Raw genomic sequence first — 24,829 nt, 5'->3', positions numbered from 1 at the left:
TACCTGTGTTCTCCTGTATTTCATTAAGGGGGTTATTTATGTCCTTCTTAAAGTCTTGTATCACCATCATGAGAAGTGATTTTAGATCTGAATCTTGCTTTTCTGGTGTGATGGTGTATCCAGGACTTGCTGTGGTGGGAGTATTGGGTTCTGATGATGCCAAGTAGCTTTGGTTTCTGTTGCTTATGTTCTTACTCTTGCCTCTTGCCATCTGATTATCTTTAGTGCTACCTGCTCTCATTATATCTTACTGGAGCCTGTCCTTCCTATGATTCTGGTTGTGTCAGAACTCCTCAGAGTTCAGCTGTCTCTGTGATCCTGTGATGCTGAAATCCTGTGATCCTGAGATCCTGTGTGTGTCAGAGCTCTTGGGAATTAAGCTGCTTCTGGGACTCTGAGATCCTGGTGTGACCAAGCTCCTGGGATCCTGGGATCCTGGGATCCTATGGATCTGGGTGTGTTAGAGCACCTGGGAGTGGAGCTTTTTCTGGGTATTGTGGGACTGGCTGTGGAGTTCATGCTCAAGGTCTGAACAGGTCACTGGCTCAGACCGGAAGGAACCTGTGCCACTGGTCAGGTGGAGTACCTGGTTGCCTGGGTCCCTCTGGTCCTAGTTACTCCTGGTGTTAAGGCAGATGTTGTGTCTTTCTCACCTCTGATCCTGTAATCCTGGGTGTGTTAGAGCACCTGGGAGTGGAGCTTCCTCTGGGTGTTGTAGGACTGGCTGCAGAGTTTGTGCCCAAGGTCTCAGAAGAATTCTTTATAAAAACAAAAAACCAAACAACAACAACAAACAACCCTAGATTTGAAATTACAACCAACCCTTCTGTATTTTATTCTATTATCTATCTATCTATCTATCTATCTATCTATCTATCTATCTATCTATCATTTATCTACCTACTTACCTATCTATAATCTGTCTATCATCTATCCATCCACCTATCTATAATCTACCTACCTATCTATAATCTATCTATCATCTATCGACCTACCTATCTGTTTTAGTCAGGGTTTCTATTCCTACACAAACATCATGACCAAGAAGCAGTTGGGGAGGAAAGGGTTTATTCAACTTACATTTCCACATTGCTGTTCATCACTGAAAGAAGTCAGGACTGGAACTCAAGCAGGTCAGGGAGCAGGAGCTGATGCAGAGGCCATGGAGGGATGTTCTTTACTGGCTTGCTTCCGGGGCTTGCTCAGCCTGCTCTCTTATAGAACCAAGACTACCAGCCCAGAGATGGTCCCACCCACAAGGGGCCTTTCCCCCTTGATCACTAATTGAGAAAATGCCTTACAGTTGGATCTCATGGAGGTATTTCCTCAACTGAAGCTCCTTTCTCTGTGATAACTCCAGCTGTGTCAAATTGACACAAAACTAGCCAGTACACTATCTATAATCTATCTATGAATCTATAGTCTATCTATTTATTATCTATTTACCCACTAGTCTATAATCTGTCTACATCCACAATCTATTTACACATGTATCTATAATCAGTCAATCTACCTACCTATCTATAATCTATCTGTTTGTCTGTCTTTCTATCATCTAACCACCCATCTATCTATACCTACCTACCTATCTATAACTTATCTATCTCTCTATTTATTATCTACCCACCCACCTATCTATAATCTGTATATCTATATCTATCTACCTACCCGTCTATAATCTATCTATCTATCTATCTATCTATCTATCTATCTATCTATTATCTATTTATCCATCCATCCATCCATTCAGCTATCTACCTATCATCTATATGTCTAGGTATGTACTCTATCTATCTATCTATCTATCTATCTATCTATCTATCTATCTATCTATCTATCGAATCTACCATTTGTCTGTCCATTGGTCTATCATCTATTTATCTTTGTCCATCTATTGTCTATCTATCTATCTATCTATCTATCTATCTATCTATCTATCTATCAATCATCTATCTGTTATCTATCCACCTATCAAGTATCATCAGTGGGTGCATGCCTTTGGGTACATGTTGGATCTTACTTTTTACAAGCTTTATATGGACATATTAATTGTGCATAATGGATTTATATATGTAGTTTTCATTTATGTATACATTGAATTCTGATCATGCAAATTCTTTTATGACATCTAACATCTTTCAATTACTGTCTTATCCAGGATAAAAATACTAACATTTAATGTTAATATTTTGAGGTGAATCCTTAATAATGGGTTCTAACCAATCCTCTGTGGCCCTTGTTGGCTCTTCGCACCCATTTTTCTTCTTTTCCTCTCTTCTTGCCCTCTCCATCCCTTTCTCATCCTCCACTGAGTGTATCCTGAGTATACTGTATGCCATTACATTCCAGTGTTGCTGGAGATGGCAAGCAATTGGTTTAGTTTAGTTCTGTTAGACATAACAAGATCAATTGTAGAAACTGCTATTTACTTAGGAAGACACACCTCTAGGGTTGAGGTGAAGAAAGATAATAGGGTAAGCCTTGCACTTATCCTTCAAAGGTATTTCTAGGTCAAGCTTATCCACAAGAATCCCTGCTTGTCTTGGGCATCCACCTACACAGTTCTCAGCCCTGTCTAACTCAGGGAGTGAGCTGTCATTCCCACTCTCTGAAAACAGGCTGTTATTTGTTACAGCCAGAAGGCCAGGTAAAATCCACCAAGCAGTTTTGTTTAGAGGGATTCTCATCTAAGGTGTGCCATGCAAATCAACAACAGAGAACAGGGATAACCTGAGCCTCCCACCTGCAGCCACACGGTAATGTTTGTGCTAGGACACAGAGCCATCCCAGCTGACCAGAGAGAGCTACTTCGATGACACTGAATAGAGTCAGTTCTTACAGATGGAGCTTGCCTGCAGAGGCTTGGTGCTATGAAAACTTCAAACTGGAGATGTTTTGCATTTCATTTGTTTTCACAGAAGCAAGAACACCTGCTGCGTGGAAAACAATGATTCCTGCCCATTGGTTGTACTGTTTGATGCTTCTTTTGCCTATAGAATCCTGTAGGATATTATGCCAGGTAAAAAAAAAAAAGGAGGGGTGGGTGGGTGAGGAGCTGGTGGGGAGAAGAGATGAAATAAAAACATCCATCAGTTAGCAGCTCTGTTGCCTGGGAGTTGAAGTCGAAGGACAAGGTGGTAATGAAGTGGGCCAGCACAACCTGAGGAAAGTACAAATATAGGCGACAGAAAGGCCACTTGTCTATGGATTTGTCTCATGTTAACCCCTCCCCCCCATCAGTTCTGGAATACAAGGAAACTGAGATGACTCCAGATTGATAAGGCACATATATCCCCATATTCTTGGGTAGTATATCTTTCACTTCACATCTAGGGTGCCTCTGCTTCCTGAGAGCCTTGAATAGTAGAGGTAGTGAAGGACACCACGTTGACTAGGAGATAGTAGTGATAGTTAGTGAGCACAATGAGGCATCACACCCTTCAAAATTGCAATAGCATTTCCTTTTAGAATCCCAGCAGAAGAACAATGGTGGAGTTTATAGCAAATTACTCCTTTAATTTCTGTTGGGGCCGTGAACTTGCATGGCTATTTAGAGTACATGTTTTCCTCTTGCCACACGTCACTTTCATTTTCCTTTTGTTTATTTAAAATGAAATGTGAAGAAGTGCTGGGAGAGAGATGATTAAAAAGTATTTTGAGACTCTTGGGGGAACGGGTGCTATTATTTGACTGTAGGGCCTGGAAGGTAGCATTGGAGCTCTCTTTACCTTATGGATACAGAGGGTGAGGTAAGTATTGTAGGGTATGGTTCATATGAGATACAAGATAAGTAATTGAAGAGGAGTCTCCTTAGAGAGAATTATTTTAGAAGCTCTTATCATGAGCTTTCCAAACAATATTTACCATTGAATTAGTCCATCTTTCTCCTTTGTGACTCTCTCTTCATCCCCATATTGAACCGAAATCTGATTGCTGAGAGAAATTATAGGTGCTTTGGGAAGACATTTTGTAGTGGCTTCCTAATGCGCACAGCTTGGTACTGTCTTTGGTTTTCTTGTCTACAGTTTTCAATACAATGTGGAGTAGGCAGAGCAGGGAAAATAGTTATTATTATTATTGGGGATGGGGTCTCCCTGCCAGGAACATCCAAACCTTTTCTTCCCATTGTATGAGTTTCTCAAGCTGCCAGGCTCCGTCCCTCTCCTGACTTTTCCTATGCACTGGGAAAGCTCAGTAGTTTGAGTGGGTTGCAGGTTAGCATCTGCCTTTTTGGGCAGTGTGAGGCTGAGGAATGTTGATATTTGAAGCTATAGTCACCCACTTGGGATGCCATCTAGACATAAACTAACTAGAGGGATCAGATATGATTTACCTCAGAAAATTAACTGGGATGAAGTCAGTCAGGTCTTTCACCCAAGAAGGCATACTTTGAAGAATTTCGTGTAGACAGCAGCCCATGGCCTTCTGCCCTCTACACCTAATTAGTCAGCTTCATTTTCTCTACAGTTTGTTTTGTGATGAGGGCTCTGCCATAGCTGTTGACTTTGGTATATTGCCGAATGGCTATGTCAATATGGGTTTTGGGTCACTTTAGAGGCCTTTACTTCCTGCCATACATCCCCTCTGCCTATTGAACCTGAACATGGTCTGACCTCTAGCCTCTGGGAGGAGCCATGCTGAAGCAATTAGGAATGCAAATTTCTAGACTCAAGAATAAGAGGAATTCCCCACATGGCCTTTTCCAGGTCACCCTGTCTATGTCACTCTCTGAATTCTTATTTATAAAGATAAGGAGGTTGGACTGGACTACGCAGTCTTCAAGATCTCTAAAAAATTTTACTGGAAGCAATGTAACTCTTTCGACTGAAATGCTAGGGATTTGTTCCCATGAATAAAAATGAGAGACCACCATACACTGTTGAGTCTCTTTCATGAATTCCTCATCGATTTCTTCTCAGCTACGGAGAGACCCCAAATGCCCAATTCAGATTCACCATAGTTTTATTTGGTGGAAAAAAAAGGGAACATTCAGTCTTGTTTTGGGATGACATAAGCAATATTATTTACTATTGTTAATAAAAAAATGAATCTCCCTTGTCTGTCAAACAGCAATGTCCAGAAGTTTTATTTTTTCTCAATAGTTAGACTATTGGAAAACAAGTTGGACTCGTGGACAATGCTCTTCCCAGCCACTGGAGGGCGCTTATTTGGTTCAGAGATATGAAGCCTCAGTTTTCCTTTACACATATTAACATATGCATGCCTGTACTTGTGAGTGTACACACACACACCAACATGTTCTTACACAAGTGTAGATATATACAAGACCTTGAGTTATTTCCTTAGGGGGTAAAGGAAGACGGCACACAATTATGTTTCTAAGAAACTTAAAGTTTAACTGCAAAGGTACCATGGAAAAGACTAGAACAGTAGCAGGCCAGGTGAGCTGAGGCTGGCTAAGTAAGCAGTGGTGTATGCTGGTGTAGTTGACACATCCTTCAGAAGGCAGAGGAAAGGTTAGGTCATCTAGGACTCAATCTGAAAAGACTGCATTGAAGGGTGAGGCATGAGCTCAAGGCGATCACTCTTCAGCATTAGAATAATAACATCAGCCGAATCATCAAGAGATCTCACACATTTAAGGGTGGCCGTATGGGTTTCCCCTGTGTGAACTTATTCCCCATAAACACAGTCATTCCTGCTCTGCTTTCCAATAGAGAAACTGAGACAAATAGTGGAACTGTCCCTCGCAAGGGACACTGTTAGATTTGAACCCTCGTAGGATTTTTCCAGATCACAATCTCTCAGGATAGCCAGATCTTCATAGGTGGATGGGATGGGGGTGTGGGGGATTCCTTTAAAAAAAGATTAACATAAAATACAAAATACAAAATGAAAGTGAGCATTTTCTTAGAATGAGATAAAGAATCAAAATAAGTTTCCAACAGAGTTGTTAAAGGGATCCAGAAATCACTCAGTGTTATGCAGTAGCACAATCAGTAAAAATAATACCGGTAATAATTAATAATCCCTGAGCTTAAAGCTATACTTCCATATTTCTTCCATTTTGTGTACTAGTGAGTTTATAATTTCATATATATATATATATATATATATATATATATATAATCTTTATATATTTCATATATGTGTAGAATTTCATATATATATAATCATATATATATATAATCATATATATATATATATATATATATATATATATATATATATATCTTTTTCTAACATTTATTTTATGTATATGGGTGTTTTGTCCAAGCATCTATCTTTGTACCATGTGTTGTATATGGGTGTTTTGTCCAAGCATCTATCTTTGTACCATGTGTGTGCCTGGTGCCCTAGGAGGCCCTGGAGTGGTGGATACAGGTGGCTGTGAGCTGTCATGTGGGTGCTTGGGACTGAACCAGGGTCCTTTGGAAGAGCAGCTGGTTCCCTTACTGCTTGAGTCATCTCTGCCTCTCTCTGTTCTTTTCTTTTGCCTTGCCCTATACTTTTCTTTATTGTTGCTAGTTTAGAATCACACTGTTTAGTTTTTCCCACTTGTTATTAGCAGTTTATGTGAATGTGTGGGACTGCTATAAAAGTTGGGAAAACTTCCAGTTTCTTTCTATAGAGTTGCAAGAGGTCACTGCCCTTAACATTTATTGTTTTTCCGTGGGCCCCTATAAATAATTTTGAATTAATGACATTTAAGCATTGATGTTCTTGTAATTTAGAAGTGACTGAGAACTGCATAAGTGTATCCTACTAAATCCAAAAAAATGTATTCCCCACTCAACTCCTTGTCTGAATTTCATTAATAAATGCACCACCCTATAGATACCCCAAACAGGATAGAGTGTGTGTCTTTGTATGAGGAGCGAGATAGAGTGACAAAATAAAAAAAAAAAAAAGAAAGTCTCAACAGATGGCATGGAGTTAGAATAGTTTGTCTTTGAATTTCGATAAATATGATCACGTGAACATGCGATCATGTGGCATGATCTTCTCCCAGCATTCAACGGGGCCCGTACAAGCAAAGTAAGCCTTCACTAACTTTCTAGGAAACTTCCCTCTGTCCATAGTGTACATTTCTGTGCAGGATATGGACTGTAACGAGATGAAATTATGACAGGGAGGAGGGGCAAGTCCCACTTCCTGGCACTGGTGAGAAACATGGAAGGAAAAGTCATCGGGCCATTTGCGACAGCTGGGCTTTGGTGGCTGTGTGTGCATCACAGCTGACTCAGATATGGTTGTTTGTCTGTGACTAAAGTGACTGGTGGTGTCACTTGCTGACATTTGATTTTGCTGTGAATTTTGATTTTTCTCTTTTCAGGCCTCCAGCAAAAGCAAGGAGAAGGTGACATCCAGACCACATGGTACGTTGGCGGCATTACCCACCACGCAGAAGTTGGATCATCTGTTGTGACAGCAGGCCATCCTCAGCCCTCTGGCTCATGGCAGGAGAGATGAGACACCTTGATAGATTAGATTACATTCGTACTTGGGTTATTTACATGTCGATCCATTGTGTCTTTGGTCCTAGCAATAGTCATATCTTCTCAGCATCCTCTGCTCCTCTAGTCTCAGACTTTTTTGCTACAGAATTCTCATCGAGCTAATTCAGACCAGGGCAGTGACTAGCATGGGTCTCAATGACCATGGAGCTTGCTATAAAGTTCTGGATTGGAAGTTTCTTTGGGAACAGCAGGGGGAGCGGATTCCAAACTAGAGCTGACCTGAGAATCTCTAGGACTTGAGGAGGACATAGGAGGTTAACTCAGTAGGATAACCTATGAACTCTTTCTTCCTATTTAATGGGAGGAGTTTATACTTTACTCAGTTTTATACATTGAAATTTGCTGTGCGGTTTTGTCAGAAATAGCAAAATCTTGTTTCAGAACTATGCCATAACTACTAACACATTTTCAATCATCTTCAGTTTTACCAGGAAAAGATACCCATGTGTACAGAATTGATGTGCCTCCGCGACAGTGACACCTTACTGACTGGCAGATGCAGCCATGACCAACCACAGACCTTCTTATCTGATATGCCTGTCTTTTCTTTTCCCAGATGTCTGTGATGGTGTCTGTAATAACAATGGCACCCCCTGCTTTCAGTCTTGTCCTCCAGACAGTGAGGGCAACATGAAATTTGCCTGTAAGGCCAAGAAATGGCACAAAGTCACTGAAACCTGCCACACTCTCAATACCCACAGCATCTTTGAGGTAATGTCCTTTCTCCTGTATCATGGACTCTCTCACGAGCTCTCTGAGTAAAGTGGAGCTGCAGACGAGGAGAAGACAGGCTTCCACAGCGGCAATAGGCCATTTGTCCACGAGTGCAGGAGCACAGACCCGTTTCCTTTCCCTTTCATGTTGGGCATCTGAGTGTAGTGTTATCTTTTCCCGCTGCAGGCATGTAAGAGCCTGGTCATTTGGGCAAAGCAAAGAGAGGCACCTCGAGTTGTTACAGTCAACTTCTCCATGTTTGCCTCCAGCCTTTAAAATAACCCAAAGCCTTGACACTCACAGTGTACTTCACTGACTAGTAAATCGCTCCCCCCCCCATCTCCAACTTGTCAGACCCATGGAATTTGGGCTGTATCTCAGACTTCACTAGATGAGGAGCTGAAGCTCTATCAGGATCTTCATGAGATGTGGGTGCCTGCAAAGGCACCAGGTTTCCAGGAGCTGGACCTGTAGGTAGCTGTGAGCTACCTGATGTGGGAGCTGAACTTTCAGTCCTCTGGAAGAACAGCATCCACTCTTAACTATGGAGCCATTTCTCCATCTCCTGCTATTTAAAACAAACAAACAAACAAACAAACAACCCAAACAAACAAAAAACAAAACCCTAAAAGCATGGTATCTCTTGGTTCACCTCTTGGGAATGTAAAAGTAAGTTAAATGGCAATAGCAATCCATATGAATATACAAGATATGCATGGAATGTATATACACAGGGAGTATCCGAAGTGATATGTTAAAGAAAATGGCTGTCCTTTCAGAAGACCAGATTAGGGAATCATTTCCATTGGAAAATTCAGAATGATATTTTGCTTTATACATCTTGGTGTTGGTCAAGATATTCTACCCTAGATGCAACTTTGAAAATGAAAAACGGAAGCATATTGTGTGCTATTCAATTGTACAATAGGGCTCTTCTAAATTCTAGCAAAAATCCTTTTGCATTGAACACAAACAAATAAAGGATTTCTTCACTTCGCTCCTGTTTCCAGGAGGATAAGGAACTATATTCAGTTCAATCATCTGATTCAACCATACGTACACACATGTTTCATAGAGAACTTAAAACCATAATGGATACGTTGATGGAAAAGTGTCCAAAGGATTTGTCTTGTGTGATCAAAGGCATTGAGAGATCTCCTCGGATGCCAGGGAACATTGCTGTGGTGGTGCAGCTCTTACACAACATCTCAACAACTCTAACCAAAGACGTCAATGAGGAAAAGATGCAGGTGAGTGGCCTTGCAGACCGGACAGTAGGTTATCTCATTGGGGAAGGAACTTAGGTTAGTTGGAATAGCATCTGGGCTTCCCAGGGGTTGGGAACCACTTTTCCCATCTCACTATTTCTATTTTCCCACATAGCCAGCACTCAATAAATCTTATGGAAGGAAGAATAGAAAACAAAAGAATAAAATTAACACATTGGGTCAAGACATGTTAATAGAGATTAGTTATACCACTTGGTTAATTAATACCACTTGGTTCTATGGTAGGTTTTATTTATTTTTATTTTCCCCGGGGTGTGGGTCTATGATGGGTTGAGTCTGTGAGGGGCAGAGTCCCTGAGATGTTGAGTCTTTGAAGGGTTGACTCTACAAGGGGAAGACTCTGTGAAGACCCAAGGATGTGAGTGAGGGGCTGATTCTATGACTGCCTGAGTCTTTAAAGGTCAAAGTCTACAAGGGGTTAAGTCTGTTCTGTGAGGTTTGGAGTCAGCTAGGAGCCAGAGTCTGCTTTTCTAAAGCATATACAAGCTATTGAAAATGTTGAAGAAATATTGGTGGTTGTGCACAAAAGAGGACTTATATATTCTTTGTGAATTAGAACAAGTCACTAAAATGGGAAATAGTTGAATACAAAACAAACGACCGAACCTTTGAACTAAGTGGGAAATGAAACTGGATTCATTTCTTCATTTTGATGCTTAAAGTAGAGTAGTGAAGGGGCACTCAGCCTCTGAGGTGACACCCCAGTTTTCAGTGTATTTCAATACAGGGTCCTACAATATGCCTGGCAATGACAGATGCCAAGTCCATTACGGACACTCTGACAGGTCAATCGGATGCATGTAAGAGCTGCATACCTACAACTCTCACAGGGAGGCAACTGAACAATTAGGAAGAAAGCAAGGAAGGGGATTGCTTTAGAGATAAATCCCTTAAATGGTATCCAGTAGTGTGTGTGTGTGTGCGTGCGTGCGTGCGTGCGTGCGTGTGTGTGTGTGTACTCATGTGTGCACAGGAATTCATGTGTAGAGGTCAGAGATCAATGCCAAATGTCTCTTTCAGTTTCTTTCCAACAGTTTTTTCTTTTTCTTGTTTCTTTAAGACCGAGTCTCTTGCTCATTTTGCTGGCATTGATTTGGATATATTGACTGGCCAGATGAGCTTCTGGGGTTCACGTGTGTTTGCCTCCCCACTTCTGGGATTACACATGTGCCACATCCTCCCTCTTTTACGTGGGTGCTGGGGATCTTAACAGAGTACAGCATGCTTGTTTGGCAAGTCCTTTAGTGACTGAGATGTTTCTGAGCTCCTGTCCAACCTTCTGACATTGTAATATGGTACTGTCACTACAAATATGCTGGGCTTCATTTTTAGCTAATATGTGATGCAGGCAGTTTGTGGGCCACAATTTGGACATATCTGCAAGTAAGCTTAAGCTTTACTCTGCAAAGAAGTTACCCGGGGGTTCAATTAAGACACTGACTGTGACCCACTGAGTTTGGGGTGAGGTGTGAGAGTCTCCGTTTCTAAGGGGGTCTGGGGGAGTGCCTCTGCTGCTGGTTAAAGGGCCACACTTCGTAAAAGCAAGTCTTACGTGTATTGGGAGTTTCAGAGAGTGGCTCATTACTAATGTCAGTTTTTCTTTGGCAGAGTTACAGTGCCATGGCTAACCACATTCTTAACAGTAAAAGCATATCAAATTGGACCTTCATCCAAGACAGAAACAGCAGCTGTGTCTTGCTTCAATCAATCCATTCATTTGCAAGCAAGCTATTTATGAAGGAACATCTCATCAACATATCACATGTCTTTATTCATACCTTGGGGACGGTCGTGTCCAGGGGCAGCCTTGGGAAGAATTTCACGTTCTCAATGCGAATTAATGAGACAAGTGATAAGGTCACTGGGAGGCTACTGCTCAGCCCTGAAGAGCTTCAGAAGGTGCCTTCTGCTTTCCAGGTCATCAGCATTGCTTTCCCAACTCTTGGGGCCATCCTGGAGGCCAGTCTTTTGGAAAATGTGACTGTGAATGGGCTCGTCCTGTCTGTCATTTTGCCCGAGGAGCTTAAAAACATCTCACTGATATTTGAAAAGATCAGAAAATCTGGAGAGAGGAAGTCCCAGTGTGTGGGATGGCACTCCTTGGAGAGCAGATGGGACTGGAGGGCTTGTAAAACGATTCAAGAAAACTCCAGGCAAGCTGTTTGCCGTTGTCGGCCGAATAAGTTATATACTTCTTTCTCCATTCTAATGTCTCCCAACACGTTGGAAAGCCCTGTTCTAACTTATATTACATACATAGGCCTGGGCATTTCCATCTGCAGCTTGATCATCTGCCTGGCCATTGAGGTCTTAGTCTGGAGTCAAGTGACAAAGACAGAGATCTCATATTTACGTCACCTGTGCATCGCTAACATTGCGGCCACCTTGCTGATGGCTGATGCGTGGTTCATCGTGGCGTCTTTCCTCAGTGGCCCAGTACTACACCACAATGGATGTGTGGCCGCCACGTTTTTTGTTCACTTCTTTTACCTGTCCGTGTTTTTCTGGATGCTTGCCAAGGCTCTCCTTATCCTCTATGGAATTCTCATTGTGTTTCATACACTGCCCAAGTCGTGCCTGGTGGCCTCTCTGTTTTCCGTGGGCTATGGGTGCCCTTTGGTCATCGCCATTATCACACTTGCCGTTACAGAGCCTGGAAAAGGCTACCTCCGGCCCGAGGCCTGCTGGCTTAATTGGGACATGACCAAGGCTCTCCTGGCCTTTGTAGTACCAGCTCTGGCCATTGTTGTAGTAAACCTGATTACAGTCACAATGGTCATCATCAAGACCCAGAGAGCTGCCATCGGTAGTTCCATGTTCCAGGAAGTAAGAGCCATCGTGAGGATCTGTAAGAACATTGCCATCCTCACACCACTGCTGGGGCTGACCTGGGGATTTGGGATAGCCACAGTCATTAATGGTCACTCCCTGGCCTTCCACATTATCTTCTCCTTACTCAATGCACTCCAGGTAAGTCCGGATGCTGCAGTAGACTCTGAATTGAGAGAGTGTGTGCATCGGTTTTGTGGGTAGGAGTCCATGTATCATGCTTTAATAAGACAACGAAATAGACATAAATATTTGTTTCAGAAAGGCCTGGACTTGAATTCTGACTCTCTTCTTTACCAATAATATGTGGCATGATCTTTGTATGTTTAGTTTTTCACAAGCATGTTTTTCTCATTCAGGAAGAGAGTATGATGCTGCCATTTTCTGGAGGTGCTTAGAAAGTGAAAGTTCAAATATTAAAATTAGATACTAAAGACCATAAACTCCTGTTAATAGGCTGAGGATTTTTTTTTTTTTTTGAGACATGTCTTATGTATCCCAGGCTGGCCTTGAACGGACTATGACATTAAACTTCTGATTTTCCTGTCTCCATCTCCCAGGTACTGGGATTACAGGTGTGTACAGCCATGTACCAATTATGAAGTCCTGGACATCCAACCCAGGGCTTTAGACATGATTGGCAAATATTCTGTCAACAGAGCTGTATCCTCAGCCCTGAGCTGTTACTATTTGGCAAAGAATTGATCACTTCTTCTAAAATTTAGTCTCAGAGCTGGAGGTGTTACATGTTATGGTTGTTGTATTTTCTGCTACTTAAGAGTTTATAGATAGCTTTGGATGCCACCTTATTTGACGAAGGCAAGCTATACAAAGAGGCTTTAATGGTCATTTCTTTCCACTCTTCTCATGCTTGATGGATTAAGGAATGTTCAGTTTCATGTGTATCCTTGCCAGATTCTATATGCCAATACAAATATATACGTAATATAAGAATTGAAAACATATGTAGATTATTATGTACCTTTCAGGCATTTGGGCCTCCAGCATTCCATAGATGACATTGGCCATCAAAGTCAGGGCGACTATGGTTTGCTGGATCCTGCTTTACCCACTGAACTACACCATAGCTATTATATAGCTTTCTTTCTCACTAAAAATCATATTTTATGCTTTTACTGGTCTAATGTCTATGTATATTTAATGTCTAGGATAGTACTTGCTATTTAACATTTTCCTTCTTGATTGAAATTGCACACATTAAATGTAAAGATTGCAATTAATTAAAAAGAAAGCTTCTAGTTTCCGAAAGAGCTTTACTTTTTTTTTTTTAAAGTCTGTAGAGTAGCCAGTAGAAGTATTTTCAAATATATGTTTTACCCAAATTGATAACAGAGACTTAAAATCAGGTATCTACTCATTTTCCTGTTTCAAAATGTGACTACAAATAATTCATTTTACAGTAAGCCTGTGGTGCTCCCTGGAGAACACTGTAAACAGCATGGCATATGTAACATTTTAAATCTTGGCTATTTTCTATATTTCAACAGGAAGTCTAGATTTATAGTGATATTAGTTATTATCAATTCATTACAAATCTTTACAGAACTAGTCATCGATGGGACTGAGGTAGGATCCTAGTATTTCTAACTTTCAGCTTAGCACATCTACAGTCTACTCTTCGTGCACCCTGACTTAGTGAGGGTTTCAATGCTGTGAAAAGACACTGTGGCAGCTCTCATAAAGGGCAATAATATTTAGTTTGGGCTGGCTTATTGTTTCAGGGGTTTAGTGTACTATCATCTTGGCAAAAAATATGGCAGCATCCAAGCAGATGTGGTGCTGGAGAAGGAGCTGGGAGTTTTAGGAAAGGACTGTGTGATACACCAGCCAGACTTCAACTATAAATTTCTAAAAATTTGTTTTTATTTTATGTGCATGCATTGGTGTTTTGCCTGCACGTATGTCTTTGTGAGGGTGTCAGATCTTAGAGTTACAAACAGTTGTGAGCTTCCACGTCTGTGCTAGGAATTGAACCTGGGTCCTCTGGAAGAGTAGCCAGTGCTCTTTAACTGATAAGCCATCTCTCCAGTCACCCCCCAGACTTGAGCTTGTAAGACCTTAAAGCCTGCTCTCAGTATGACACTTCCTCCAACAAGGTCACATCTACCTACTCCAACAAGGTGACATCTCCTAATAGTGCTACTCCCTATGGGATAAGCATATTGAAACACATGAGTTAGTGGGGGCCATTCCTATTCAAACCACCACAAACCCTTAATAAATATGGATCTCACTCCCTAACAGTCCCTTTCCTTGCTCCCCTTGGGCTACCTGACTGTGACTCTTGTTCTAGATTGGATTGCGAGCATTCGTGTTTTGACACTGCCAGCATTTTCACTTGTATAGAATCAACTTGAAACTCAAGTCATTTTCTGCCTTGACTCCTGGCAAGGAGAAGGATTAAGTCACTGAGATTCCAGTACTCACGAGGTAGTGGGCAGCCGCCAACTGCTGTGAGTGAGGGCTAGACACTGCCTGATTGAAGGCCGTGCAATACTGGCTCACACTGCCTCATGGAAGCGGTCTTATATGTGAGCTGGTTACGGATACGGCCATTAGTAAAATTCAATGACACAGATTTACAAGGAAATACCTTAGAATAAGCAACAGTCATACATCCCTAAAACTTCTTTGTCTGTTTTAATATAAGTTGTGCCTATCTTTAAATCAGGACATCCTTGGATGCTCCAGGAGGGAGGAGAGGGAGCAGGGACACAGATGCACAGAAGTCAGATTACAATCGATAGGATGAGCGGCAGCAGCAGCGGGTGTGGCGCGTAGGCTGAGAAGAAGAGAGAGGCAGCTGAAGGTGACTGAGTGAGAGAGGGAGTCCGAAACAGGAGGGCAGAAGAGAGAGGAGGCAGGTCCTTTAAAGCTTTTTCTGATTCTAGTTCTACAGAACTATCTTTACTGAGAGAAAGCCTGGCCAGCCCTTTGACTGTGGAAGTATTAACATGGAGCCAGTGGCTGCCTCCGGTTCACAGTTCACAGTGGCTGCTACCTCTATTCTCTCCCGTGTTTATGGAGAGCTACGGGCTAGGTGGGATTTTGGGAGAACCTCATCTCCCAAAGATATTTTAGTAGAAGAATAAACCGTTAAAGGCTAAAACTTGAGCGAAGGCTTCGGCCTTGTCCGCTACAACTGTCCTTTTCCATCGAAAGAAATGGGAAGAATCTGATCTTGCTGATTTTTTTTTTAAAGATGTGTTCACTCATCCATTCTCTGTTAGATACTGGACTCTATGAATAAACTTTCTTCAAGGTGACAGAAACCAACAAAAAGTGATTTGAATGGAATATTTTAATGTTGCACATTTGTGGCTATGTAAACTCAGGGTGGGTAATAAAGTTATTAGGGCTGGGTCTATAGCTTAGAGGTAGAATCCTTGCCTGGCGTGCCCACGGCACCTAGTTCAATCCCCAGTTTCCCCTCCACACAAAGAAACAACATAAAATTATTAAATATATACACATCTGAATACAAAATCAGGACATATTTGTTTTGTTCCTATTATCATTATTATTATCATTATTTTGAGACAGGGTCTCTCTATATAATCCTGACTGTTCTGGAACTCACTATATAGACCAGACAAGCCTTGAACTCACATAGATCCAGCTGCCTCTGCCTCCTGAGTGGTTGGATTAAAGGTATGTGCCATCATGACTGGTGCCAATTATTATTTCAAAAGTTGAATATACAAATATGTAAAAAACAACCCCCAATGAATTAAAACTCTTATAATGAGAGTATTTTTTAGCCCTTCTGCCCAAAAAACCAAAACCAGAAAGCAAAACAAAAACAAAACTCCACAAATTTATGTAGAGGAAATATTCTACAATTGTGGTTCTTAGATATTTTAGTTACTGTTCTAGTATTGTGACCAATACCAAGACAGCTGGGGTTTGATTGAACATGGCATGGCCTTTGAAACCCTCAAGTCCACCCCAAGTGACACATCTCCTTCAACAAGGCCACCCCCACTCCAACAAGACCACACTTCCTAATCCTTTCCAAACAGTTCTACCGAATATTTAAACCAATTAGCCTTTGGGGGCTATTCCCAGTCACACCTCCACAGTAAATTAAAAAAAAAAAAAAACAGTTCCAGGGCCAATTTCATTAATATCCTGATTTTAAAAATGTACCTGTAGTGCCAAAACAGGCTGGGATGTGTCTGTTCTAAGAACGTTTACAAGAATAATACCTTGTAAACTCATGGTTTGTGTCAGTGATGACATTTTCACACTAGAGTTAATGGCCATTATAGGCTTAAGAGTGTGAGGGCAAGTGAGATGGCTCAGTAGGTAAAAGCGCTTGCTATGCAAGTCTGACAAGCCTGAGAACCATCCCATGTAAGAAGCCAGATGGGATGGTGAGCATCTGTTACCCAGTCTTCCTTCCATAAGTAGAAACATGGTAGAAACTTCAGATTTGAGTGACATGAAAATGTTTCTCACTTAGCAGCAGCTGCTCCCCTAGGGATATAATGATTCAAGAAAGACATAAAGGAGAGGCTAGGTCATGCGGTCATGCAGGTGTGCAATCAAGACACTTCCACGACACAGAGGAGAGCGGGGGGGGGGGCAGGGGCGGGGGGGAGATCAAGACAGAATTGGCCAGCATCTTGTGGACCAGCTAGTATAGAATGTGCAACATGGCAGAAATAAGAGAGACCCTGACTCAACAACATGAACAGTTGAAACTGACCCTAAGAACAATTTTCTGAGTTCCACGAGTGTGCCATAGCAATCACAGTTACATGTACATAAACTACATGTACATACATGGGTATGTGCATGTGCACACACACACATACACACACATTGATAATAAGTGAAGTTAAATAATCATAAGCATTTCTAAGAGTTCACACAATCATACAAGCTGATAAAATCTTCATGCAGACTGTCTATGTGGTAAGGTGCATTTGAGTACACTGGAGGAATGAATGAGCCACCTGCCTGCCTTCACACTGGTTCCTGTCACACACTATAGCTGCCAGCTGCATACTCACCAAATTGTGATGGCAACAGGCTATTGTTCTTACTGCTCGACAACTGGCTGTAACATCTTCATGGTACCAGTTGTGTTCTTCTGACCAGGCTCCCACTCAGTTATGAAACTGAGAATTTGATTTAGCAAGGGAATGCCTGCGGGGAAGACATCTTCTTACTTTCCCTCTCCATCCACTGCCTAAGCCATTCAGCATCCAAGAACTGCATCTAAGGGACGTTGCTGTCTACAGCATTTTAAAAGTTGGGTTTCTGAACTTCCGTCTCCTCATTGGAAAAACAGGGCTGTTGTCTGCAATTCCTTCTTCTAGGGGGAGATTTTGTGTTATCCCTAGTGGAAAGGTGAAAATAGAAAAAGCAAACCTCAAACGGATTGTAGCTGTAGAGGGAGGATGGTCATCTTTCCACAGATGGGGTTCTCCTCCGTATCCATGATGGGAGGAGATTATGAACAACCGAGCACCCCCCCCCCCCGCTCTCCTCTGTGTCGTGGAAGTGTCTTGATTGCACACCTGCATGACCGCATGACCTAGCCTCTCTTTTACGTCTTTCTTGAATCATTATATCCCTAGGGGAGCAGCTGCTGCTAAGTGAGAAACATTTTCATGTCACTCAAACCTGAAGTTTCTACCATGTCCCTGCATAAATAAAACAAGGGGCTTTGTTTCATCTCTGCAGCTGCCGGAGCAGTGGCTACAATTGAACAACAGTTTTTGTTTGTTTGTTTGTTTGTTTGTTTTGTTTTGTTTTTTGCCATTGTTTTAGACAATGTTTGTTGGACAAATGTGTAGATGTTGTGTCTTTGGACTAGGAAATGGGAGGACTAGGTAGAGTGGTTTTCTTATGGCCAGAATAGAAGGTACACGAGGTGTGTTGGCATTTGTTATTTTTACCACCATTATATTGTAACTGGATCTTTTTCTCACAGGGCTTCTTTATCCTGCTGTTTGGAACAATCCTGGATCCAAAGGTACTGTATGTAAACCATTCTTGGATTTCCTGTATTGAATACTTGGCCTGAAAGGCTGACTGGTGGAGAACACGTTGACCTTTGACCTCAGTCATTTGTGCAGTCACCTAAAACAGAACATTAGTCTTCTTAAAAAAAAAAATCTCGAGATTTTATTTATTTATTTCCCCATATATGAGGGTTTGCCTGAACCAGTGTCTGGGTGGCATGTGGGTGTAGTGCCTGTAGAGGACAGAAGGGGGTGTTGGATCATCTGGAACTAGAGTTACAGAAGGTTGTGTGCTCCCATATAGGTTCTGGGAATTGAATCCTGGTCTTCTGGAATAGCAGCCAGACAATGCTCTTTAACCACTGAGCTATCTTTCCAAACCCATCACGGTTCTCTTAATACATGTCACTCTTACCAATCTTCAAGCTCTTCTGAAGATACACATTTTATGTACCTTAGCTCTAAGCCTCAAAACAATCAAGGGGACTTCTGTTTCTCACAGATGAGGAAAAGGAGACTCGGGACAAAGAAACAGCTTGTTCAAGATCCCACTCTCATGTCTTGTGGCAGAAATGGAATTAGTTAAATCTCTCATTATTTTGGGAGGCTGTCTCTTGGATTTGAAGGCTGTACACCAGAAATAGCCCCCAGCACACCCCACATCTACTCAGTGATGGACACTAAGGGGTTTCACTTGAAGGCTCACACATCAGTCACTGCCCAGGGTCTTCTTCTCGCCTCGGGGTATTCAACTATGTTGTCCCCCCCACCCCCCAAATTTGGACTGGAAGGAGTGAAGCTTAGCCAGGACCGGTAGGTTAGGCAGGACCTTGATGGGCATGAGTGTGGGATAAACAGCTTTCTCTGGAGACGGTTGTCAGTGAAACAGCTCACTTTATTATGTCGGAGATGGACAAGAGCTATATAAACTTTGGGGAGTGGGTTGGGTTCTCTGGGTGAGAGTGTACCTCATTGGCGGGGGGCAAAGGGGCAGGGAGAATGCTTCATTCTCATGAAGAGGAATTCCAGGTGCTTGCTGGACTCGTCTTTAAGGAGAGAGGAAGTTTAAGCTGTAACCTGCCCACCGGGTTATGTGATTACCTCAAGGGTGGTGGAGGTGGGGGTCGTAAGGCTACACACCCCGGGACGTGCAGGCCCAGAGCAGGGAGGAAGCTATCTTATGCTGATCTCAGGACAAGATTTTTGTGCTCGGGACTGGCTCAGATTGCAGAGCTTTCTGGCCCAAGTCGCTCCAGTTCCAGGGGATCCCTCCTCTGGCCTCCAGGGAGCGTGCATGGCCATAGTATAGAGACATATCCTCAGGTAGACAATCCTCATCCATGAAGCTAAAACCTGAAAAACAAAAATTAAAAGTTAAAAAAAAAAATAGTGAAAAAAGGCTTAACACCAAAACAAAATTAAAAGCAAAATATTCACCTTCACTTTAGGGTATTATATTTTTAAACTATCGATGCTATTAAAGTTAACATCAAAGATTTGTGAGGGGAATTAAAAGAAAATGTCCTTTCATTGTCTCACCAAGATGCTTTGTCAACTTAAAAGTTTCTTAGAGGTGAAGCAGTTATACTTGATGTTTCTATGTGTAGACGTCTCAGGCTTACAACAGTTCAACTCCCAAACCTTTGAGTTTATAACTGTGCTAAATCGTATGCATTCGGCAGAAATTTTATTTGAACTGAGCTCTTTTCCTGGGCTAGCACGATGTAGCGTGGTACTTGCTTACCAGACTTGGCAGTTCCTGGGCTAGCACGATGTAGCGTGGTACCTGCTCACCAGACTGGGCAGTGGCAGCAAGCCACAGCTCTGAGTCAGCTCTGAGCTTACCGTGGTAAACAACCAATACTCCATGGTGTTACAAAACTGTGGTGTTTAGCAGATAGCTACACCAAGTACAACTGTGACTTAAGCTATTTTCAACTCAAAATGGGCTTGTTGGTGCAAGCCCCCTTCCATGAGGAGCATCTACGCTAGCTCTGCTCCACAGTGCTTATGAGTCCCAGATTTAAAAAAAAAAAAAGAAAAAAAAGCCGTAAAGCAACTTTACAAGCGGAAACATGGAGGAAGCACTTGTATTACCCCATAGACATAATTGCCAGGGTCACTTGTCTGGTAACTGTGATACCATAACTGATACACAGAGTCAAATCACTGCAGGACCTTCACTCTGTGTGCCAGAGTTAGGTGCTGTGAGATTTGCAAAGAATTATATGCAGCCTTTGTCAAGATCAGAATCTCTTCATTTAAAATCACAATGTAAAGGACAGATGCCAAAGTGTCACAGGAACAGACATGATTAATGGATGCAAAGGGATATAAACAGAGACTCTTGAAAATCCTAAGATCAGCTCAAAACTGAGCATGTCTTCCGAAAGGCACTTTACGACTAATGTTTAAAGTAAGTATTATGCTCACTATGAAACATAGACTTTATAAAGAATCAGAGGAGGGAATGCCAATAGAAGTGATGGTATGGCTTCAAAGATCCCAGTGCACCCCAGAGGTCCCAGTGGACCCTGAGAGCGTTTCCCTTCCTTACGAACTTGCAGCAAAGACTTTGTGTCTTCAGGGAGGGGTGATGTCCCTCTGAGCTGAAGGGCATTTGCAGGTGTTAGTGTAAAGACAATGACTGCAAAGGCCGGGAAAGAAGCACTTTTCACGGGAGAAGTGAAAAAGAAAAGGAAATGAGAGAGATGTGGGGGAGGAAGCCAGGATGATCTACAGTTGATGGACATGAATCCGAGTCCTGGCGTTTATCTGTGTAGCCGACTGACTTTGGATGTTATGGAGTCTTGGAGTGTCACTTTCCTCAGCAGTGTTAAGGGGGACAGTCATATCTATTGTTAATATAAGTTAATATAACATTGTTAATAATATATAAGTAATATCTTTCAAGGCTATTTTACTTTGTACAATGAGATGACCCACATGAGAAGCATTGTAAAGTAATAAAATCACCACCACCATCATCATCATCATCATCATTTTCTTAGTTCCACTGATACATCGTATAGTACATTTTTCTCTTTATAAAAGATTTGAAGAACTGACGTGCACAAGGAGTTGTGATGAGCTACTTCGTTAATCCAACGAACAATACTGAGGCTGTCTTTAGAATCTGTGAGGTTGTGTGAACTTGCTTCCTAGCCACTGGGTCCATGTTTAAGACCTAGGACAAGTATCTTTTTCAGCAGCTGCATCTCTCCTGTCCCTCCTCACCCCCTCAATTTTCTCTAGCTCTCTCCACCATGTTACTGATCCCACCCAAAGCACCCGGCTGGCCACTGGTTCCCTTGCTGCAGTGTTTGTTAGGTCCAAACTCCTTGTTAACTTCTTTTTTTTTCTTTTTTAATTAGGTATTTTCCTCATTTACATTTCCAATGCTATCCCAAAAGTCTCCCATACTCTCCCCCCAACCCCCCTACCCACCCACTCCCCCTTTTTGGCCCTGGCGTTCCCCTGTACTGGGGCATATAAAGTTTGCAAGTCCAATGGGCCTCTCTTTCCAGCGATGGCCGACTAGGCCATCTTTTGATACATATGCAGCTAGAGTCAAGAGCTCTGGGGTATTGGTTAGTTCATAATGTTGTTCCACCTATAGGGTTGCAGATCCCTTTAGCTCCTTTCTCTAGCTCCTCCATTGGGGGCCCTGTGATCCATCCAATAGCTGACTGTGAGCATCCACTTTTGTGTTTGCTAGGCCCCGGCATAGTCTCACTAGAGACAGCTATATCAGGGTCCTATCAGCACAATCTTGCTAGTGTATACAATGGTGTCAGCTTTTGGAGGCTGATTATGGGATGGATCCCTGGATATGGCAGTCTCTAGATGGTCCATCCTTTTGTCTCAGCTCCAAACTTTGTCTCTGTAACTCCTTCCCTGGGTGTTTTGTTCCCAATTCTCCTTCTTATAAAAGTTTAATTTTTAACTCACTTTGTTAAATTTCCAGATAAGAGAAGCCTTAAAGAGTCGAATAACATCTGCCAAATGGATCTCCAGAGTATCAGAGGTAAATATTTACTTATTTACTTATTGACAAGGTAACAATGTAAAACCTTTTGGTGTGGATTTTTTTTCCCCCTGGGCGGGTGCATCCTTGAACTGTTCAGAATTCTTAGGGAGTATGATGTCCAAATATGAGGATAAAAGTCAGTTGAAATGTATAAAGAGGGGGTGGCAATTTGACGGGTGCTGTGGGTCTGAACCATGAAATAGGAAGTGGGTGATAAGAAGGAGAAATGAAGAGATGAAGGGTCTCAGGCTTCCAAGGCATCCTGGTGGTTCTCGCTAATCCCGGTAAGCTGGGTCCTGTGCAAAGTGTAAAAGTCCTAGGGAAACACAAACTGAAACTCTCCACAAAGGACTTCCCAGGTGCTTTATTATCAAGGATGCAGTTGCCATGGTTACCCAAATGGAGGTCTGCAAGGGGCCAGTTCAGGGATGTGGCAGAGGTGCTCCAGTCATCATGTAGGAACTGGACTGTGCTGTGCCTTTAACTCCTCTTCTCTTGTAAGTTCTATTGCGATGCTGGGATGTTCAGGGTGAGGGAAGACCTGGAAATGTTTATATGACAGTAAAAGGGACTCAGGAACATACCCAACAACAAAAGGTGGTCTGCAGTGCTGACTGACCATCTGTCTGTCCATCCTTGGCCTTGCAGATCTCTACACCTGGGCACCCATGGCTGAGTGCATGGTATCCCATTTCCATATCTTCTGTCTTTCCATCCATTTCCTCCTGCTCATCTCTCTCTCTCTCTCTCTCTCTCTCTCTCTCTCTCTCTCTCTCTCTCTCTCTCTCCCCTCTCTCCCCTCTCCCCCTCCCCCTCCCCCTCTCCCCTCTCCCCTCCCCCTCTCCCCTCTCCCCTCCCTCCTCCCCCCTCTCCCCTCCCTCCTCCCCCCTCTCCCCTCCCCCCTCTCCCCTCTCCCCTCTCCCCTCTCCCCTCTCCCCTCTCCCGTCTCCCCTCTCCCCTCTATACTTAGCCAAGCATTGATCATATCCTTAGTCCTTGGTCTTCTATACCCCAGTGGTACTTGACTTCTCTATATTCTCTCCCAGCTTAAAAAGAGGGCAGATTTACTGAAAATAAATGCTTCTTCCAACAAGACTACTCCTCCTAATTCTTTTAGATAGTGCCACCCCCTGGCAACCAAGTTTTCAAATCTATGAGTCTGTCGGGGGACATTTTCATTCAAACCACCAAGGCTCTCTTTTCTGACTTGGCCTGATTATTTCAAATCCCTTCCAAAGAACTAACCTTGGTCCTTTCCTTGTGTGTTTTTAGAATGGTCTATTCAGGCCACCATTGGGAAATTCTGGCCTTCAATGTCTAAGAAAACAGTCATTTTCTTCACTCATATCTGTTTGGTTTTTTTCCCCCATAAGTCAGAAAGACACCCAGCCCTTTATTATTGTTAATGGTCTGGGTCAGTGGTTTTTTATATTGGCTGTACCTTAGAAACATCTTGGGAGAGAGGGGAAAAAAACCCCAAAATATACCAAACCACACCCCAGGCCTCATGCAGAAAAATAAACCAGAAACTCTTGAGACTTGAGCCTATCATTTACTTTAAGCTCTGCAGTGATTCTCATCTGTGGCAAGCATTAAGAACCTAAGTACAGCATATGTTTATCCTTTATCTCACATCTCTTTATTCTTTCTCCTCAGCAGCTTTAGGCCATTTATACCACTAGCTTTCACATCTTTACCTGAGTGCAGAAATAGGGTTACTGTGTTCTTCTCTTCTGCTCTGACAGCCTCTAATCCCTGGTAACCATTGTCTACAGCCCAGATTTAACCTACCTTTCAGAGTATCCACTTGGATAAGACCAGTCCCAGTTTCCTAACCCCCAGGACAACATATGTGCTTGTGATGTTTTCATAGCTGACAAGATGAGCTAGCCTATGCTCATGTAGCCACAGATCTACTGAAGTGTAAATATCTTGCCTCTTTAGAGAACACATGTCTAAAACATACTTCGAAGATCCTTTGGCATGTGACCATCACAAAGGTGTGGCCAGGGGACTTTAATGTTGAGGATTTTAGTAGAACAGCTGTTAGAAAGAGTATAGGACAAGTTCCTTTCCTCTCTCTACTCTCTCTCTCCTCTTCCCTCCTCTCCCCTCACCCCTCTCCCCTCCCTCCTCTTCTCATCTCCTCTCCCTTTCCCCATCTTCTTCCTTTTTTCCTTTCCTACTCTTTCTTCTTCTTCCTTCCTGCCCTTATTCTGCCTCTTCTTCCTCTTCATCTTTTTCCTCTTATTCTTCTTCCTCCTTCCCTCCTCCCCCTCTTCCTCCTCCTCTTGTTCCTTGACTTCATCTTCTTCTTCATCTTCTTCCTCTTCCTCTCTTCCCCCTCCTCCTCCCCCTCCTCCTCCTCCTCCTCCTCCTCCTCCTCCTCTGCTTCTTCTTCTTATCATAGGGAACTTTTCACGCCAGGTCCTGGTAGAGAAGGAACCCTTGGACTAGCCTGTTACTATGTTGTTAGTCTTAATATGATCA

The 24,829-nt window shown here is 42.6% G+C and overlaps 1 protein-coding gene across 2 annotated transcripts in view; it reads left to right on the top strand.

Moving 5' to 3' along the window:
• The window catches only part of Adgrf2 (adhesion G protein-coupled receptor F2), a 49,726-nt gene that overhangs the window by 21,240 nt on the left and 3,657 nt on the right, over positions 1-24,829 (top strand). The window contains exons 2-8 of one of the 2 annotated variants that reach the window (XM_017317565.1): positions 2,919-3,019; positions 7,298-7,340; positions 8,038-8,192; positions 9,206-9,445; positions 11,093-12,454; positions 18,279-18,320; positions 22,277-22,336. In XM_017317565.1, the coding sequence (XP_017173054.1) occupies positions 2,948-3,019; positions 7,298-7,340; positions 8,038-8,192; positions 9,206-9,445; positions 11,093-12,454; positions 18,279-18,320; positions 22,277-22,336 (1,974 nt within the window). In that variant the 5' untranslated portion in view covers positions 2,919-2,947. Of the gene's footprint in view, positions 1-2,918; positions 3,020-7,297; positions 7,341-8,037; positions 8,193-9,205; positions 9,446-11,092; positions 13,578-18,278; positions 18,321-22,276; positions 22,337-24,829 lie in introns of those variants that run through there. The other variant, NM_001033493.2, reaches the window with a different exon arrangement.

Source organism: Mus musculus, chromosome 17 (genome assembly GCF_000001635.26).
Source record: "Mus musculus strain C57BL/6J chromosome 17, GRCm38.p6 C57BL/6J".
In the NCBI taxonomy this organism is placed as follows: domain Eukaryota; kingdom Metazoa; phylum Chordata; class Mammalia; order Rodentia; family Muridae; genus Mus; species Mus musculus.
Note: the sequence above shows the minus strand (reverse complement) of the source record. Positions and strands in the feature narration are given on the sequence as shown.